The sequence below is a fragment of the Schistocerca cancellata genome, chromosome 10 (genome assembly GCF_023864275.1).
Source record: "Schistocerca cancellata isolate TAMUIC-IGC-003103 chromosome 10, iqSchCanc2.1, whole genome shotgun sequence".
Taxonomy (NCBI): Eukaryota; Metazoa; Arthropoda; class Insecta; order Orthoptera; family Acrididae; genus Schistocerca; species Schistocerca cancellata.
The window spans coordinates 218,618,202-218,640,035 of record NC_064635.1 but is presented as its reverse complement, the minus strand read 5'-3'; the positions used below and the strand labels follow the sequence as shown (position 1 = coordinate 218,640,035).

The 21,834-nt window shown below is 36.3% G+C and overlaps 1 protein-coding gene across 1 annotated transcript in view; it reads right to left on the bottom strand.

Moving 5' to 3' along the window:
- Positions 1 to 21,834, bottom strand: part of LOC126106281 (venom protease-like) — a 63,282-nt gene that overhangs the window by 22,368 nt on the left and 19,080 nt on the right. Inside the window, exon 3 of the mRNA XM_049912502.1 lies at positions 10,341 to 10,439. Within this exon, the coding sequence (XP_049768459.1) occupies positions 10,341 to 10,439 (99 nt within the window). The remainder of the gene's footprint in view (positions 1 to 10,340; positions 10,440 to 21,834) is intronic.

Here is a 21,834-nt window from a genome sequence, read left to right as displayed (position 1 = left end):
AGGGTCTATACAAGGGCGACGTACTTGAGGACAATATTCTGGAAATGGAAGAGAACGTAGATGAAGACGAAATGGGAGATACAATACTGCGTGAAAGAGTTTGACACAACACTGAAAGACCGGAGTCGAAACAAGGCCCTGGGAGTAGACAACATTACATTAGAACTACTGACAGCCTTGGGAGAGCCAGTCCTGACAAAACTATACCATCTGGTGAGCAAGATGTATGAGACAGGCGAAATACCCTCACACTTCAAGAAGAATATAATAATTCCAGTCCCAAAAAAAGCAGGTGTTGACAGATGTGAAAATTACCGAACTATCAGTTTAATAAGTCACGGCTGCAAAACACTAACGCGAATTCTTTACAGACGAATGGAAAAGCTAGTAGAAGCCGACCTCGGGGAAGATCAGTTTGGATTCCGTAGAAATATTGGAACACGTGAGGCAATCCCGACCTTACGACTTATCTTAGAAGATAGATTAAGGAAAGGCAAACCTACGTTTCTAGCATTTGTACACTTAGAGGAAGCTTTTGACAATGTTGACTGGAATACTCTCTTTCAAATTTTAAAGGTGGCAGGGGTAAAATACAGGGAGCGAAAGGCTATTTACAATTTGTACAGAAACCAGATGGCAGTTACAAGAGTTGAGGGGCATGAAAGGGAAGCAGTGGTTGGGAAGGGAGTGAGACAGAGTTGTAGCCTATCCCCAATGTTATTCAAGCAAGCAGTAAAGGAAACAAAAGAAAAATTCGGAGTAGGTATTAAAATCCATGGAGAAGACATAAAAACTTTGAGGTTTGGCGATGACATTGTAATTCTGTCAGAGATAGCAAAGGACTTGGAAGAGTAGTTGAATGGAATGGACAGTGTCTTGAAAGGAGGATATAAGATGAACATCAACAAAAGCAAAACGAGGATAAAGGAATGTAGTCGAATTAAATCGGGTGATGCTGAGGGAATTAGATTAGGAAATGAGACACTTAAAGTAGTAAAGGAGTTTTGCTACTTGGGGAGCAAAATAACTGATGTTGGTCGAAGTAGAGAGGATATAAAATGTAGACTGCCAATGGCAAGAAAAGCGTTTCTGAAGAAGAAAAATTTGTTAACATCGAGTATAGATTTAAGTGTCAGGAAGTCGTTTTTGAAAGTATTTGTATGGAGTGTAGCCATGTATGGAAGTGAAACATGGACGATAAATAGTTTGTACAAGAAGAGAATAGAAGCTTTCGAAATGTGGTGCGACAGAAGAATGCTGAAGATTAGACGGGTAGATCACATACCTAATGAGGAGGTATTGAATAGGATTGGGGAGAAGAGGAGTTTGTGGCACAACTTAACAAGAACAAGGGACCGGTTGGTAGGACATGTTCTGAGGTATCAAGGGACCACAAATTTAGCACTGGAGGGCAGTGTGGAGGGTAAAAATCATTGAGGGAGACCAAGAGATGAATACACTAAGCAGATTCAGAAGGACGTAGGTTGCAGTAAGTACTGGGAGATGAAGAAGCTTGCACAGGATAGAGTGGCATGGAGAGCTGCATCAAACCAGTCTCAGGACTGAAGACCACAACAACAACAACATCTTACAAATGCTAATAATACTGAAAAACAGGGTCGCCAGCCAATATTACGAATCGATTGACGTTATTCAACAAATTCACCAAATTTGGTCTTTATTTTGATTCTTATTAAAACTTCTTCTCTTTTAATTATTTCTATCACTGAAAGAACAGGCTAATGCACGTAGACAGCTGAATAATGACTGCTTTCAGAATTACTCACACACACACACACTTAGAAACTTTTGGTCCATGATAACAACGCCTGAACGACAATAATGCCTACTTACGTTTCAGAAGGTAAGATCAGCAACACTGCTTCTGAAAACATGTATTACACACAAGAAATATTTTTACGATACCTTTGTTAGTATAGAAATCGAAATGATTGTAAAAGGTTTTTTATACTTGGTTTTTCTCAGTTGTATTGAAATAGTTACTTTACGTAGTTTCTTCAACAGAAGGTCTCAATAACACTAGTTAGAACTGTTATTTACTTTACTTACTTTTAAGGCAATCTGCAATTCTTCACATTTACATTGCAAGTAAACACTCAACTGCGCAATAATGTTTCTCACCAATGGATTCTCGGTTTCATTCCCTTTACTATAGTAAAGATCGTAAGAGATGGAAAAGAGCCACCGTGGTACAACAACCGAGCTAGAAAACTGCTGCGGAAGCAAAGTGAACTTCACAGCAAACATAAACATAGCCAAAGCCTTGCAGACAAACGAAAATTACGCGAAGCGAAATGTAGCGTGAATAGGGCTATGCGAGAGACGTTCAGTGAATTCGAAAGTAAAGTTCTATGTACTGACTTGGCAGAAAATCCTAAGAAATTTTGGTCTTATGTCAAAGCGGTAGGTGGATCAAAACAAATTGTCCAGACACTCTGTGACCAAAATGGTACTGAAACAGAGGATGATAGACTAAAGGCCGAAATACTAAATGTCTTTTTCCAAAGCTGTTTAACAGAGGAAGACTGCACTGTAGTTCCTTCTCTAGATTGTCGCACAGATGACAAAATGGTAGGCATCGAAATAGACGACAGAGGGATAGAGAAACAATTAAAATCGCTCAAAAGAGGAAAGGCCACTGGACCTGATGTGATACCAGTTCGATTTTACACAGAGTACGCGAAGGAACTTGCCCCCCTTCTTGCAGCGGTGTACCGAAGGGCTCTAGAAGAGCGTAGCGTTCCAAAGGATTGGAAAAGGGCACAGGTCATCCCCGTTTTCAAGAAGGGACGTCGAACAGATGTGCGGAACTATAGACCTATATCTCTAACGTCGATCAGTTGTAGAATTTTGGAACACGTATTATGTTCGAGTATAATGACTTTTCTGGAGACTAGAAATCTACTCTGTAGGAATCAGCATGGGTTTCGAAAAAGACGGTCGTGTGAAACCCAGCTCGCGCTATTCGTCCACGAGACTCAGAGGGCCATAGACACGGGTTCACAGGTAGATGCCGTGTTTCTTGACTTCCGTAAGGCGTTCGATACATTTCCCCACAGTCGTTTAATGAACAAAGTAAGAGCATATGGACTATCAGACGCTGCATGTCATTCTCAATGGAGAGAAGTCTTCCGAAGTAAGAGTGATTTCAGGTGTGCCGCAGGGTAGTGTCATAGGACCGTTGCTATTCGCAATATACATAAATGACCTGGTGGATGACATCGGAAGTTCACTGAGGGTTTTTGCGGATGATGATGGGGTATATCGAGAGGTTGTAACATTGGAAAATTGTACTAAAATGCAGGAGCATCTCCAGCGAATTGACGCATGGTGCAGGAAATGGCAATTGAATCTCAATGTAGACAAGTGTAATGTGCTGCGAATACATAGAAAGATAGATCCCTAATCATTTAGCTACAATATAGCAGGTCAGCAACTGGAAGCAGTTACTTCCATAAATTATCTGGGAGTACGCATTAGGAGCGATTTAAAATGGAATGTTCATATAAAGGTGATCGTTGGTAAAGCAGATGCCAGACTGAGATTCATTGGAAGAATCCTAAGGAAATGCAATCCGAAAACAAAGGAAGTAGGTTACAGTACGCTTGTTCGCCCACTGCTTGAATACAGCTCAGCAGCGTGGGATCCGTACCAGATAGGGTTGATAGAAGAGATAGAGAAGATCCAACGGAGAGCAGCGTGCTTCGTTACAAGATCATTTAGTAATCGCGAAAGCGTTACGGAGATGATAGATAAACTCCAGTGGAAGACTCTGCAGGAGAGACGCTCAGTAGCTCGGTACGGGCTTTTGTTGAAGTTTCGAGAACATACCTTCACCGAAGAGTCAAGCAGTATATTGCTCCCTCCTACGTATATCTCGCGAAGAGACCATGAGGATAAAATCAGAGAGATTAGAGCCCACACAGAAGCATACCGACAATCCTTCTTCCCACGAACAATACGAGACTGGAATAGAAGGAAGAACCAATACAGGTACTCAAGGTACCCTCCGCCACACACCGTCAGGTGGCTTGCGGAGTATGGATGTAGATGTGGATGTAGATGTAGAAAGGATCCCTATTTGGAACACTTTATCTTAAATGTGTAGTGTAGTGTAAAAAACACTTAAACGATTATTGAACACTCAAAAACTTGTCAACACAGCTCGTATACAGAACTATGGACGGTTAATTTCAATAGTGTCGTTGTGAGCACAGTTGCTAGAGATTTAGGTGCTTTGAAGGCACGTACCATTTGCAACGATGGAGATTATTACTTGTCTTCATGGCGTCGAATAATGTGACTTATACCGTCGTAAATATAAGTTTGACTTTCCTGGGGATCTGTGTCAGTCTAAGTAATGGATGCCTTAGACCACTTCACATCGAGCAACGAACACTCGTTGCAGACGTAATTTTATATCAGCTCTAAAGCGTTGCAAATTTGTACCTTAGCACTTCCCCTTCACTCACAGCTATTAAGCGGTTAAACTTTAGCTTTGTTTAAACAATACTGCGGTGTACAGCACGCCATCAGCTTTCGCCACCTGCCTCCACAGTGTCTTGCCCCTGTCTGACTCCCTCCACTTCTCCCCTCTCCTAACTGCTTCTGTTAGCAGGAAAAAAATCTCCACCTTTTCCGACCTTCCAGAACGTCGGTAGATCACTACTGGTTTTCAACTATATTTAACCTGAGGCCTGTGCTGGTGTTGACTTCACTTTACAAACAATAATACATAGTTAAATAAAAGATACTTATTGTTACTTACATAACATTATAAAATTTGTTAATTACATATAAACATTAAACTTCACACAGTCAAAGAATATTGTCTTCTGCAGACCCTCTTATACACTGGATACTGTACAAGTCTCATTTTTTGCTTCCTTTGTGCAAAGTCTCTCGACTCTCAAAAGGTCGATAGTATTACAACTTGACATTTGATTTCGTGTTCCCTCGTACAGTTACCGAAATATTTCTTCTATCTAAGACAATTCGTAATTTTTGTTCATTAAATGGTTTATATTAACTACATTTCATGTTATACCGTTTTTATACGCACTGAATTACTCAGCTTCCCTGACTCTTACTTCATGTGTTACACAAAGTTCATCACAATATTCGTCTGTCTATATTTTGAATGTTGAGTAGCCCGTATGTATTTGCAGCTACTAGATGACACCTAGGAGAAAGAAAACTGGCGTTCTACGGCTCGGAGCGTGGAATGTCAGATCCCTTAATCGGGCAGGTAGGTTAGAAAATTTAAAAAGGGAAATGGATAGGTTAAAGTTAGATATATGGGAATTAGTGAAGTTCGGTGGCAGGAGGAACAAGACTTTTGGTCAGGTGATTACAGGGTTATGAATACAAAATCAAATAGAGGTAATGCAGGAGTAGGTTTAATAATGAATAAAAAAATAGGAGTGCGGGTTAGCTACTACAAACAGCATAGTGAACGCATTATTGTGCCCAAGATAGACACAAAGCCCATTCCTACTACAGTAGTACAAGTTTATGTGCCAACTAGCTCTGCAGATGATGAAGAAATTGATGAAATGTATGACGAGATAAAAGAAATTATTCAGGTAGTGAAGGGAGACGAAAATTTAATAATCATGGGTGACTGGAATTCGTCAGTAGGAAAAGGGAGAGAAGGAAACATAGTAGGTGAATATGGATTGGGCGGAAGGAAAGAAAGAGGAAGCCGCCTTGTAGAATTTTGCGCAGAGCATAACTTAATCATAGCCAACACTTGGTTCAAGAATCATAAAAGAAGGTTGTATACCTGGAAGAATCCTGGAGTTACTAAAAGGTATCAGATAGATTATATAATGATAAGACAGAGATTTAGGAACCAGGTTTTAAATTGTAAGACATTTCCAGGGGCAGATGTGGACTCTGACCACAATCTCTTGGTTATGAACTGCAGATTGAAACTGAAGAAACTGCAAAAAGGTGTCTTGAAGGGAGGATATAAGATGAACATCAACAAAAGCAAAATGAGGATAAAGGAATGTAGTCGAATTAAATCGGGTGATGTTGAGGGTATTAGATTATGAAATGAGACACTTAAAGTAGTAAAGGAGTTTTGCTATTTGGGGAGCAAAATAACTGATGATGGTCGAAGTAGAGAGGATATAAAATGTAGACTGGCAATGGCAAGGAAAGCGTTTCTGAAGAAGAGAAATTTGTTAACATCGAGTATAGATTTAAGTGTCAGGAAGTCATTTCTGAAAGTATTTGTATGGAGTGTAGCCATGTATGGAAGTGAAACATGGACGGTAAATAGTTTGGACAAGAAGAGCATAGAAGCTTTCGAAATGTGGTGCTACAGAAGAATGCTGAAGATTAGATGGGTAGATCACATAACTAATGAGGAAGTATTGAATATGATTGGGGAGAAGAGAAGTTTGTGGCACAACTTGACCAGAAGAAGGGATCGGTTGGTAGGACATGTTCTGAGACATCAAGGGATCACCAATTTAGTAATGGTGGGCAGCGTGGAGGGTAAAAATCGTAGGGGGAGACCAAGAGATGAATACACTAAGCAGATTTAGAAGGATGTAGGTTGCAGTAGGTACTGGGAGATGAAGAAGCTTGCACAGGATAGAGTAGCATGGAGAGCTGCATCAAACCAGTCTCAGGACTGAAGACCATAACAACAACAACAACGATAATGAAAGTGTACTTGGCTGCTTGGAATACAATACCAAATAATCCCTTGCCCCATTCGCATGTACATATATTTTGGTAGCAATTCAGACATGGAACCAAGTGGAGGTGATGAGCTGTGATGCAGCTATTTCTTTAAAAGCCTTTTTTCAGATACTGTATCACAGGATAGGGATGGGTCATACATATAACGCCCGTGAGGGACGCAGCAAGGGCCTCGACAGAGCTGCAAAGCTTGTTTCGCCACAGGGAGTCTACAGTGTGGTTACTGCCTCAGGTGTCCAAAGGGAGAGGAAACTGTGCAGTTCCGAGTAATTGGATGGGCTGCAATTTCGGATGCAAACAACGGAATACGTAATTAAAACGGCAAGTGGCACTCACGTGAGCGGTACATGATCTCTACACATACAAATGAATCTCGTAGAACGCTCTATAATTGGTGGAACAGTCTAAAACTTTCGAGTGGAGGGAGATCGCCCTATTTTCGTCATTTATTTATGGAAGTGGAGTTACCAGATATCAGAATTGACAGTTTTTTTAGTGAATGATATTGGTAGGGCCCCCTCCATCGGGCAGGCCGTTTGCTGGGTGCTGGTCTTTCAATTTGATGCCACTTTGGCAACCTGCAGTCGATAAGGATGATAGGATGATGATGAGGACAGGAAAACACCCAGTCCCTGAGTGGAGAAAATTCCCCGACCCAGCCAAGAATCGAACCCTGGCACAGAGGATTAACAATCTGTCACGCTGACAATTCAGCTACCGGAGGCAGACAGCACAATTGACAGTCATGTTTTGAGGGTGGCAGAAATAATCTCTGTACATAGCAGTTTGGTCGGCAGACTCCAGTTTTGGAGCGTGGCATTGCTGTCCACAGCCAGCAGAGAGGTGGTTCAACACATGCGATTTGCAGACAGGAAAGTACTCTCTCTCTGTCTCTCCAGAAAGTTGTGTTGATACACAGAGTGCTTTATTCTGTGGTCACTTTGGTCACAATATGCTCTAAATGGATCAGCAATAAATAAGCTGAGAGTCTCGAATGTTCTCAAAGTGGAGACAGAAGGAAGAGCCGTGTCAGTTAATATGTTATTGCGAGGCAAGGGCGTCACCATGCGCATCGCCTCACCAACCTGGCCAGTGTAGGCGGCCATTGTAGACAGACTGGGGACGAATAGTGTTCTGCTTCACTGGAAAACCCGGTAAGAATATGTGACTGACACTTCAGTCAAGAGTATGCAGTTTAATAGGTTGACAGGCAGTGCAGAGTACCTATAGTTATCCGGCCTCCCACACGTTCAGTGACACACTGGGAGGCAAAGGTAAATTATGCGTTGCTATTGCACAGGATGCACATTACATATGATGTTGTCACAAGGGTGCCTCTACATCCAGTTCAGTGTTTAGTCTGGACTACTACACTAAGCCCTCCTTGATGATGCATTCAGCCAGGCAACAAAGTAATGCTGAATTTCATTTAGGAATGGTTGTCTAACTATGTTAACTGATGTTCTTTTAGCATAAAATATTTCAGAATATATTTCTGCAGAGTTTTCCCCTTTTCTTACTTGTTTGCTTTATCTAGAACTATCTGACGCTTGTATCAAGACTGACATGTCCTTTCTTATATTTATTTACCACTAAACGTTTTCTATGCTGTATCATTTTCTAAACAACATGATAATAAAAACAATATAGCAATACATGGCAATGGATTGTTTTCCTAGAAATAGGCTTCCTACTCTCATTATATTAAAGAACTTGATAGATAAACTCTTTCAGGAACCCACAGATTTCCATTCTTCTGATGCCTACGTAATTCCACAATTCGTGCTCCCCACCTGGCAGAGCCCGAACACAAACACTTCTAGACGCACTTGTTGCTGTTCTTACTATTTTTGCGTGCCTAGTGGTGGGGAGCAGACTGTAAGAATCGCTGAAATAGTGAAGAAGATTTTGAAATGTGGTGCTACAGAAAAATTCTGAAGATTAGGTGGGCAGATTCGATTAAAGAGGAGTCATGGAATCGACTAGGGAAGAAAAGGCATTTGTGAAATAGCTTGATTAAGAGGAGGGGTCAGTGATAGCAAACGTTTTGATGCAGTGAGGAATTGTGATTCTGTTAATGAAAGATTGGTTTAGGAGTCACAAGTGCATAAAAGTTGTAGTGAGATACCGTAACTTGGTTACTGTAAAGAGTTTCAAATAGGCATGGGTTGCAGTAATTATGCAGTGATTGGTAGGCTTACACAGGATACAGTGGCTTGGAGGTCTCTATGAAACCAGTATTCGGAACAGGGATCACCACAAAGCTGTCTTGTAAATTCAACTCAGTTAAATTTCTGTAAACAGTGGTCAAAACGAATAAAAGTGTTATTGTTTAATATTTCCCTCTGTTGCGCCTAATTTGCGTTTCAATCTGCTTCTCACACTAAAATAATGTTATTCTAACTGGCTTGTCAGTCGTGACTCATGTTTGTAGACCCTGCTAACACGAAATAATTGGAAGTGGTAGTTACTGCCAAGCTCTCAAAGAACTAGATGCGTGTACCTGTAGATACTTGTTCTTCAATATTTTCAGACTGATAATGTGTCAGGCATGTCGGGTTGTTATGAAAAGGTGATTATTTTATTTCCATCAAACAGGCTCTTTGGAAATTTCGTTATAAAAGTTTGGACGTGTAGAGGGGAGTGAGATCATAATATTTTGAATGGGATCCCACGTCTGGAAACGTACCTTTTCTGTTCTACGTTTCAGAGATACTTGTCCTGGTTGCAGTGGGGTACAAAAGATTAAATGTAGTCTACTACATCAGACAGTCACCTGATGTGGAGTTGTATGCAAAGCTTAATTTACAAAACTCTTGTAGAGACAGAGGAAGATCTACTAGCACAAGTTCTGGCCTCTGCACTAGAATCTGAAGAGACACCGGGTGGGATGCTGAGTGTGTACAGGAATGTGCTTCAGAGGTAGAATGTCTGTAACAACGTTGGTGGTCTCCACATCAGCCTGTAGTTCTAATGAGTCAGTAGTGTTCTGTACATACAGATGCTGGATTCCTTTTTGTTCTGGAATATGATGTGTGTTAACACAAATAAAAGTGTTTAAGTGATAAATGAATATTTCGTTTATGTTTCCTTTCAAACTGTTGCCTAATAACCGTACTGCGTTAGCCCCAATTCAATTCTTCAAGATGAAGTGGATAGTTAAATATCTGAGTTGAAACCACCGTAGAATGGAAACGTTATGTTTCCAGACATGGGTTCCTATTCAAAATACGATGTACTCACTCCCCTCTACAAGTCATACAAGGCTGTAACGGGAATTTCCGAACACCCTGCATATGCAAGTGAAACGAGCAAGATTTCCTTACACTAGTTATGTAATATTTGCTAAACTATCAATTCCATAAAAAGTATACTTGAGAGTAGTCAACACTGGATAACGCTACTGATCGAAATGTGAATGTCTTTCTTAATATACAGATGGTCATTATTGAATTCCAGCTATATTTCGTTGCGCAAATAATAATAAATGCCCAACAATGCCATACTTTCCACTAAATGGCAAGTTATTCTATAGGTTCTAAATGACAGGAACAAACTTAATTCAGTGCTCCATCACAAATTAAAGTAAGTCGGCAACTTACCGTCACCTGTTCTTCCCCAGCCACTGAGCAAGGCAGTTTTTCCTACGAAGGTGTCATTGACCTCGCTGAAGGAAGGTAACGTGATCAGCTCAATGAAACCTTCAGGACAAAATGTTAAATTATTTATACTGAAAACATTTTATGTTTGGATTGTCTAAACCTAGAAAGCAGTACCACCTAACAAAGGACATAGATTGAAATAACACACCTATGCAATCCTCATGTTAGCTTGACAACAAGTCCTGACCAGTCACATTATGAGATGGTAACACAGGTGGTTACCAGTGTAATAGTGGCACGCCTTGAAAGCAGCCGCCAACTGTTCCGCGAAACTGTCCTTACAAGGAACCATTATTACAAAGTGATGAATATTGGACCATGCTACAACCACCTATGTACCGTCCCCTGTCAGGTCACACTTTCATCTGACATGTGGTTATGTATTCCTTTTTCTCTTCCCTTTCATCGTCTTAGTGGTATAGGAAGATGAATTCAGCTGAAGATAACAATCTATTGATACATAGTCAACCCGGATTTAGGAGACGTCGTTCTCGAGAAATAGAATTAGCTCTTTACACAGACGAAGTGTTGAGTGCTATCGACAAGGGATTTCAAATTAATACGTATTTCTAGACATACAGGCGGCCTTTGACACCCTGCTTCACAAGCAGCTTGTAATCAAACTGCGTGCTTATGAAAATCGTCTCAGTTATGCGACTGAATTCGTGATTTCTTGTGAGAGAGGTCACAGTTCGTAGTAACTGAAGGAAAGTCATCTAGATATCACAAGGTGATTTCTGGCATTCCCCAAGGTCGTGGAGGGGCTGTCTAAGTTTGTTTCCAGATAATATTGTTGTTCATCGTCTAGTAAAATCAAAAGATCGAAACAAATTGCAAAACGATTACAGATGATAAATGTTGTATGTTGTTCTTGTCTTCAGTCCAACGACTTATTTGACGCAGCTCTCCATGCTATTCTATCCTCTGCAAACTTCTTCACCTCCAAGTACCTACTGCGACCTAATACTTCGGAATCTGCTTAGTTTATTCATCTCTTGGCCTCCCTCTACGATTTTTACCCTCCACGCTGCCTTCCAATACGAAATTGGTGATCCATTGATGCCTCAGAACGTGTCCTACCAACCGATACCTTCTTCTAGTCAAGTTGCACCACAAATTCCTCTTCTCCCCAGTTCTATTCAGGACCTCTTCATTAGTTATGTGAGCTACCCTTTAATATATAGCATTCTTTCAAAAGCTTGTATTCTCTTCTTGTCTAAACTATTTACCGTCCATGTCTCAGTTCCATAAATGGCTACATACAATACAAATACTTTCAGAAAGGACTTCCTGACACTTAAATCTATAGCGATGTTAACAAATTTCTCTTCTTCAGAAACTCTTTCCATGTCATTGGCAGTCTACCTTTTATTTCCTATCTACTTCGACCATCATCAGTTACTTTCCACCCCAAATAGCAAAACTCATGTACTACCTTACGTGTCTCATTTCCTAATCTAAATCCTTCAGCATCATCCGATTTAATTCGACTAAATTCCATTATTCCCGTTTTCCTTTTGTTGGTGTTCATCTTATATCCTCCTTCCAAGGCACTGTCCATTCCGTTCAACTGCGCTTCCCGGTCCTTTATTGTCTCTGAGAGAATTACAATGTCATTGGCATCCCTCAAAGTTTTTATTTCTTCTCCATGGCTGGCCGCTGTGGCCGAGCGGTTCTAGGCGCTTCAAGTCCAGAACCGCGCTGCTGCTACAGTCGCAGGTTCGAATCCTGCCTCGGACATGGATGTGTGTCTAGGGGACTGATGACCTCAGATGTGAAGTCCCATAGTGTTCAGAGCCATTTGAACCAATTTCTTCTCTGTGGATTTTAATTAATATTCCAAATTTTTCTTTTGTTTCCTTTACTGCTTGCTCAATATATGGATTAAATAACACCGGGATAGGCTACAACCCTGTCTCACTCCCTTCCTAACCACTGCTTCCCTTTCATGCCCCTCGACTCTTACAACTGCCATCTGGTTTCTGTACAAATTGTTAGTAGCCTTTCGCTCCCTGTATTTCACCCCTGCCGCCTTCAGAATTTGAAAAAGAGTATTCTGTTCAAGATTTTCAAAGCTTTCTCTAAGTCTACAAATGCAAGAAACGTAGGTTTCCCTTTCCATAATCTATCCTCTAAGGTATGTAGTAAGGTCAGTGTTGCCTCACGTGTTCCAGCATTTCTATGGAATCCAAACTGAGCTTCCCTGAGTTCAGTTTCTACCAGTTTCTCTCTTCGTCTGTAAAGAACTAGCGTTAGTATTTTGCAGCCATGACTTATTAAACTGATAGTTTTCACACCTGTTACCACCTGCTTTCTATGGGATTGGAATTATTATATTCTTCTTGACGTCTGAGAGTATTTCACCTGTCTCATACATCTTTCTCTGCAGATGGTAGAATTGTGTCATGGCTGATTCTTACAAGGCTATCTGTAGTTCTAATGGAATGTTGTCTATTCCTGGGGCTACAATAATGCCTTCACTGTGCTGTTCATAGTAGCTTGTGTGTGTGTATTTATAAACAATCCATGACCTTCGGCAGTTTAAATGATATGACACGATGAAACAATTTATTTCTTCCTAAAATCGAGGACCTCATTCCTTCCTTCCCTAAAATAAATCGTATTATGTATGTGTTTGGTCGACTTTTATTAGATGCTGATGTACTTGATTTTACGTTTTTTAAAGAGCCATAGGTTCTTAGTAAGACTTCTTATCGATTGCATTTTAGCCTTATGGTCCATTTTCTTCTGGAAATGGAAAAAACGACATTACTTGATGACAATACACACATTATCAGGTTGAATACATTTTACATACTTATAAGGCGCATCTAGAAAGTACGTTACCCTAGTGTTTTAAAACAAAGACAACATAGTTACATGAAAAACTTTATTGGCAACAGCCATAGCAAATGTTTGAGCTACTTTTCGACACAGTCAGCAAAAGAACTGAGACATTCATCATATTGTGAGATCAAATTTTGTGTTCCTGTGTTGTAGATGTCTGCTGCCTGTGAATGGAACCAGCATGCGATAGTCGTCTTTAGCTCTTAGTCGTTGTCAAAACGCTGGCCAAAGTACAGGAATTTCCTGAAGTTCAAGAAAAGATAGAAGTCGCTGGAAGCACGATCAGAATTGTATACTGGATGAGCAGACAGCTCCCAGCCGAACTTCTCCACAACAGTTGCTGTGCGGCGAGCCATATGGGCCTGAGCACAACACCCGCAGTAAGCATTCCAGTCCTTTTGTTCTGAATGACACGTCTCAGTTTCAGCATTTTTTTATCCAGTAATGGTCAGCGTTCAGTGTGTCGATTCTGGGTGGAGAGTCATTAAGCAGAATGCCCTTACTGTCCCAGAAAACCGTGAACATTAGTTTCTGCACTAACAGTTGGTATCTCCTCCTGACTGGGAATCTGCAGAGATGCCAATGCATTGACTGTTGGTTGGTTTCCGGGGGCAAGTGACATACCCACATCTCATCGCTTGCGACGAACCTATTGAGGAACTTGTAGCCGTCCTCATGATACCACTACAGAAAGCTCAATGCTGCTCCAAAGTGATTCATTTTGTAAGTAGTAAGTGGGTACATTCAGTGCACCAGGGGATTATTTAATGCTCAAACCCGCCCCACCCAACAAAAATAAATATAAAAATTAAATCAGTAAATCATATTTGAAATTGAAAAGGTGAAAAAGTTGCTCAAACTTAGTTTTCGATAAATATTATGATGTTATTCTTTAGTATACTCACTAGTAGTAAGTGGGTAAGGTAAGTGCACTAAGGAATTATTTAATGGTCAGACCCACTCCACCCACAAAAATAAATGGAAAACTTAAATCAATAACAACTAACTTACATAATGAACTCCAAATTATGAAATTCAATATTATTTTTTAGTTCTTTCCATTCCTTTATATTTTAGTTTAATATTACCGTCTTCAACAATATAATGTCACAGCTAGTTATTATTTTATTAAACCTGTCTGGCAAAATAATTTTAAATTTATTATCAAGCTCAGTACAAGTTTTCTCCCTGTATCTAGTTTTTAAATATTTACAGTCTGTAATGTAATACAATATATTCACTTCTAGCTCACTAATCTTTTTAAACAAATTAGAATACTTGCATTATTAAGCTTCTTCAGTAGAGCATCCACTTATATGGAATAATTCTATGCTTAGAATCGACGTTATTTATCTTAACGTACATGACTATCTAGGCAATTGGATCTTTCGGAATTTTATCATTAAAATAGCAACTAATTTCATTTTAGCATTCTGTATGGCTAACATATTCATTCTCTCACATAATTTTCAATAAAACTGAAGGGATTTACAGTAACGTCATCAATCAGTCAAGTAATGATCTTCAAATTTAGGAAACCATCACATGCTTTTAATAAGCATTTAGTGGTTATAGATTCCACATTTCTTGACAAAAAACAGCGTTTCATCCATTCCTTATTTAGATGTTTGGTAATTTAACTTGACTAAATAAAGAAGAATCAATTAACTGATTATTTTCTGTGTTATTCTGAAGTATAACAAAACTAAAATGAGGCATATCATAGTCTGAGGAATTATAATAATTATTAATTTCTTGTTCAAAATTTCTTTTTCCTTCTGCTGTGGCTATTTCAACTGTTTGTGGCTCAAAGACAGAAACTGAAATTTTTGGAATTTTTAGACTTCCTTCTTCTAGCTCTAGTGAATATTCTGGTTCATATTTTGCGACATGAGCACAAATTTTCATAGATTCTACTATGATTTTACCTTCTTTTTGAAGTGAACCTTCAATATTTCAATTCCAGCATCGTTTCAGCCCATCTTTGAATAGCATTCTATGAATAGCATCTCCAGCACTTGAACTCGAAGTAAAAATTACTGTTAGCTCCCTTCTCAAGTTACTTCTTTATAATCACTGAAAAATCTGCCAAACAAATCTAGTGGAAAAAGTACTTCATTGTTTATACTTTTTGTCTTATGAATGATATGACCTTCGTTAGTTAATTCAAGAGCTATAGTCGAAGTCAATCACATGAGGACAGATGAAGAAATGAATGGATGCTACATTCTAGACCAAATATTGTTTCATTTCTTTATGGTGATGTACTTTAACAGCTTTGACAAATTGATATCAATTAATTTTTTATTCGATTTTGTATCATATGATGGAAAATTTGTACCATCAGCTGCAATAATACTAAAGCTCATGTAAACTGATAATTCCAATATTTTTATTAATCTCTGTGTTCTTGTTGTGGGGATTGAGATTAGTTTTAGTCTTCACATTCATTGGGAATGGGTAAAACTGATAACTCTCGATTTTGTACATGATTTAATAAGGATAAAATTTATTAAGACATTTCTAGAATTACTGTTACATAAGCACCATTAATGTCAATAAAATTATCATTTTCATCAATTACATTAATTTGTAAATCTTGAATAAGCTAAAAAAATGGAACATGTAGAGAATAATTTGGTCTACCAAACGCTGTATATGGTTGATTGAAGAAATGATATTTGTTTCTATGAGTAAGTGTGCAGGTTGAGTGCACTAGGAGATAATTTAATAAGCAAACCCAATGCACCCAGAAAATAAATCTAAAAATTAAAAGAATGAAAATTAAAATAAAAAATTATTCAAACAATCATCTCTAGATCGTGGAATTCGATATCATGATTTTAGTTATCCCAATTCCTTTATACTTTAGTTTAATATTACTTGCCTCAAAAAATTGAAAGTCCCAGTTAGTTTTTATTTTATTAAACCTGTCTGTCAAAATAATTTTAAATTTACTACCAAGCCCCATACAAATTTTCTCTTCTTTTTAAACATTCACACCTTGTAATCTAATACAATTTATTTATTTACTTCTAGATCACAAATATTCTTGAAAAAATTAGAGTTCCTTGTATTATTTAGCTTATTCAGTAGCGTATCCATAGAACAAAAAATATTAATATTGAAAATTGTCACTCAAATTTCTACGCTGACCATCATATGTTAAATTTTTCTTGCCATGTATGACTGTGTTAACAACTATATATTTCGGAATTTTATCATTAAAAGTAGCAACTAATTTCATTGTAGTTTTTTGTATGGGTAGCATATTCATTCTTCTAGACATATTTATAAAAAAAGAGGGCAATTGTCAATAAAACTGAAGGAATTTACATTGACATCGTCATTCAATTGAGTGACACTCTTAAAATCGAGGAAAGCATCATATGCTCTCAGATAATTATTTGGTGGATCAAGATTCCATAATTCTTGAGGATTCACTTCATTTCTTCCCTTTTTTACATAGATATTTTGTAATTTAGCATGATTGAATAAAGAAGAAACTGTTAGGTGATTACTTTTTCGATCAGTTTGAAAAACAACGAAAATAAGGCATATCATATACTGCAGAATTATAATAATTAGTAAAATCTAGTTCAAAATTTCTTTTTCCCTCTAATCTGGCTATGTCAACTGTTTGTGATTTAAAGAAATGTGAATATTCTGGTTCATACCTTACAACAGGAACACGAATTTCCATAAATTTCACTACATTTTACCTTCTTTTGGTTAGTATATCTTTTATTGCAATTCCAATGTCATTTTTATCAGCCCATCTAAAAATAGCATCTCCAGCACATGAACTCTAAGTAAAAATTACTGTTAACTCTCCTTCCCACCCACCTTCTTTATAATCTCTTAAAAATTACTGTTAACTCTCCTTCCCATGCAACTTATTTCTAATATAATTCCAGCAAACAAATCTAGTGGACAAAGTACTTAATTTTTCTTTCTTTTAATCTTGCATTATTAAGGATATGACATTCCATAGTTAAATCACTGGCTATAGTCAAAGTTAATCTCATGAAGACAGATAAAGAAACGAATGGGTGTTCCATTCTAGACAAAATATTGTTTCCTTTCTTTATACTGGTGACCTCAAACAACTTTGGCACATAGTTATCAACAAATGTTTATTGGGTTTTACAACATATGAGGGGTAACCTATACCATAAACTGCAGTAACACTAACACTCATATAGAATTATGCTTGGTTGGGATGAACCAATCCATTTCCAACATTAATATTAATTTCTTTGTTTTTGTTGGGGAGATTCAGATTATTTGTAGTCTTCTCATTGACTGGGAATGAGTAAAACAGGTAACTCTCGATTTTGTTAATGATTCATCAAGGAAAAAATTTATTAAGACGTTTCTAAAATTACTGTTACATAATTATCATTAAAGTCAATCAGATTATCATTGTCATCAGTTATGACAATTTTTAAATTCTGAATAGGTTCAAAAATTAGAATGTGTACTGGATAATTTGACTCATGAATTAATGATCCACCAAATGCTGCATTAGAATTAGAAGTGGGACGCTATCCTCAGCCTGCTTCAGCTGGCACTGGCTTAGGCATGGATAACAAGTGTTGGGGAGTGTAAAAATATTAATCATTATAAATTTTTTATCTATATAAACGAACAACTTTATAATTGATTATATATGGCTACCAAATGGCAAAACTAAAAAAATCAATTAAAATTAAATTAAACAATGAAAGACTGTAGTATTGAACCAGTTTTAATTGATGTTCAAAAAAAAAAGAGAGAAAGAGAAAAAAACAGGTGTAAATTTACTCACTAGATTAGGTATTCCTGTAGTGAAAAAGACTATTGAATATGTAACAAAAAAGGAAGAAAGAAAAAGGCTAACACAACACAAAGCTACATTTCTTCCATTGGTATTAGCAGCATTACCTTATTTTGCAATAATTGGTTCCCCTGCAGCAATTTCAAATGCAGTAATAAACAAGAGAAAAGGTGATACAGAGTTGGAAGAACAGAAAAGACATAATGAAGTAAAGGAAGAGAAATACACTGGTGCTAGAAAAAAATTTCAAAGAGCAGTTGATTTCTATGCTAATGCATAAGTAATTTCAATACAGAAAAATTAGTTAAACATTTAAAAAATAAATATTTTGGTGACACTTTTATGATTGATGAATTACCAAGTCTGCCAGATAAATACAAATTTAACAATATTTTGAATTTAATAAATAGACATTTTTACAAATAAGAGCAATAACGATTTATATTTTAAATCATTAGATACAAAACTTAATAATGAATTAATTTCAAATTTTAAATATTTTCAATCAAAAATCAATAGATCCACAAATAAATAATGTAATTCAACAATTTAAGAAAAAAATTAATGCTATTTTTGAAATTACTAGAGATGATATTGGATTTAAAGGTAGATGAATTGTGAATGTTAATGAGCCAATTGATGCAAAGGATGTAATGAAAAAACATTGTTTACAGAATGAGTTATGAAATGATACAAATCCTAAATATACAAGTATTCTAACACAGTTGAATAATTATATCAGTAAAACTAATCCAACTAATTACTTTACAAAAAAAACCAGAAAAATTATTTATAGATTCTTTCTCAAAAACAGGTTTAACTTCTACAACTCAGTCAGTAATAACAAACAGATCAACCTTTCTCATTACAAGATTAAAAGTTTCTGTTAAAACTGTTCCAGTTGATGTAAAGTTAATTATATTTGGCGAAATAATTTAAATCTTATTACATTTTTATTCTATGTAAATGAATAATCATATTCAGTTGTACTGTTTGGAGTATAAAATTTTATTAAAGCAAATACTCCTCATAGATTAACAACGAAAAATGAATGACAAGCAACTGAAGTTCTTTGTAAGAATGTACAACTAAAAATAGTAACTTCGTTAAATAATTTTGTACGTGACGGGGGTTACCAGAACCGATTAATGTTGATGATCAATTTATTAATGAATTACATAAACCAACAAGAAAAATTTTTAAAAGAAGAAGTTTTGTTTCACGTGCTATATGTGATTTATGGGAAGCAGATTTAGCTTAATTGGACTCTCTAAAACTAAAATGAATTTCGAAATAAATAAAGGATGTAAATATTCATCAACTGTTATAGATTTTTTTTTGAAAATTTTGCTTGGGCGATTCCAGTTACAGATAAAACAGGGAGAAATATAGCTGATTCTTTCAAAAAAAATATTCATTGCTAGAAAACCTAGAAATTTACAAACAGAGAATGGCAAAGAATTTAATAACACAGAATTTCATGAAGTAATGAAAAAATATAACATTAATCCTAATTCAGCTTTTAGTGTATTAAAAGCATCTGTTGTTGAACGATTTAACAGAACATTAAAAGAAAATATGTGGAAAAATGTTCTCTTGAAGGAAATTATAAATGGGTGGAACTAGTTTCGATATTAGTTGACGAATATAACAACACAAATCATACAGCTATAAAAATGAAACCAACAGAAGTGAAGGAAAAGAATTATATACCCACTACTATTGCATCTAATGAAAAAGCGAAATTTAAAATAGGAGATAATGTCAGAATTAGTAAACTTACAGAACTTCTGGAAAAAGGCTCTACAGCTAACTGTCAACAGAAATTCTCAGAATTGAGATGTTATTCATTCTAATCCAGTCACATACAAATTGAAAGAGATCGAATGATATTTTAATGAACAAGAATTATAGAAAACAAAATATCCAGATGATACCTTGTTGAAAAAGTTTTGGGAAAGAAAGGAGGTAACGTTTATTGTAAATGGTTGGATTTTGATAATTCACATAATAGTTGGGTAAATTAAACAAAAGTAATTTTATAAAATATTAATACAAAATTCTTCTCTATAAATTCCTACACTAAGAATGAAAATATTTTCACTTTTATTCTTTCTAGCTGTATGTTATCTGATTTAAGAGCCTCCCTCTATATTCATATATCATTTAACTGGTGAAAGTCTGAATTACGTGCAAGTTCTCAAGGAGACGAAATTTGTATTGTTAATGAATACTTTAATAAACAGACTTATATTAATCCAGTCTGATCAACATTCACTAGATCATTAATCAATTCTTCTTGTGTATAGTCATTGGAAATATTAAAATAATTGTTTTGACAAACAATCATTAAATTTTCTTTCATTCTTTGGTATAAATTTAATAACTTAGGATCATATTCAAGTCTCAATGTTTCTCCACAGTCTGAAGGTATATCTATAATTACATATAACTCTTTCACAAATTTCTTCATTGTGTTCTAACGAACTAATTAGTATATTCATATTCATGGTCAAATAATTTTAAAGAAGAAACACATGTCTCAAATTAAAATCTTGAGGTGGTGCAACTACATGCAGCTGTATTCCTCTAATTATTTCATTTTCCTCACTGATTTGTTCTAGTAAGTTTTGAATTGCTTTTCTTCTTTTCTTCAGAACACAGGTAGCCATTTATTTATCAGTAAGACACTGCTGGTCACACTGTAATTCTCTGTATCTTTTAATAACTTTCCCTTAACATTGTTATCTAAAGCTTTTCTAGAGATAGAATACACCAATATATCACACACATCTTTAGCTTTAAACCATGGATTATTCCCTTTATCAATTATCAGACAAACTTCTTTACTGTCATAAAAATCATGTTGTTATAAATTCAAATAAATTTTTCGTAGAAGTGCTTGAGACTGGACTAAGCCTGCTTCAACTGGCGCTGCTTCACCTGTCGCGGTTTATTGCAAATAATTTTTATTACCTTTTTTATTTACAGTGGACGATTTCTTCCAGTGGCTGACTTTCTTTAAGATGAATTTTGGTGAAGAAGATTCTTTATATCTTAAATCAATTTTGATTGAGGATGATTATCCAAAGTATTGAAATAATATCGATGGCAATTATTTCTTAATGTGTCTTTCATTCAATGATACAAATTTACTGAATTTGGTACACAACTAGTTCTTAAAAATACTTCACAGTTTAGGTGTCGATTTCTGATAATATGTTTTTGTTTTGCACATTTTTAAATTGTTCTTCGATAATATAATATTCATAATTAAAAGCATATAATCATGAAATAACAAATTTTCAGGAACAATATGAGGTAAAAATGTATTGATTTCTTCATTTCTTCTGTTTATTACATCGAAAGCCATATTAACACTTTCTCTCAAATTTTCTACTCGTTTTTCATCCAATTTATCTGTGTTCTCTAGTCGTTCTGTACCTTAATTTTTGTATCTATTTGATTTCTATAGGCATCTATCATTTCATTTGTAATCTTGTATTCGCCATGTTCGCGAATTGCTGGTAAAACGTCTTGTGTAACCCAGTTTCTGAATGCTTTGCTTCTTGGTTTTGCGATTTAAAAATTAAAAATATGTAAGCCCCATTCATTGATTAATATAGATGATTTTTCATTACCTCTTAATCCCGAGGTGGCCTATGTGTATAAATTTTTAAATATAATTTTATCTTATATATCCACATGTGGCCTAACTGCATAGTCAGTGTCCTTATATTCTAATATTTCAGCAACAAGTTTTGCTTT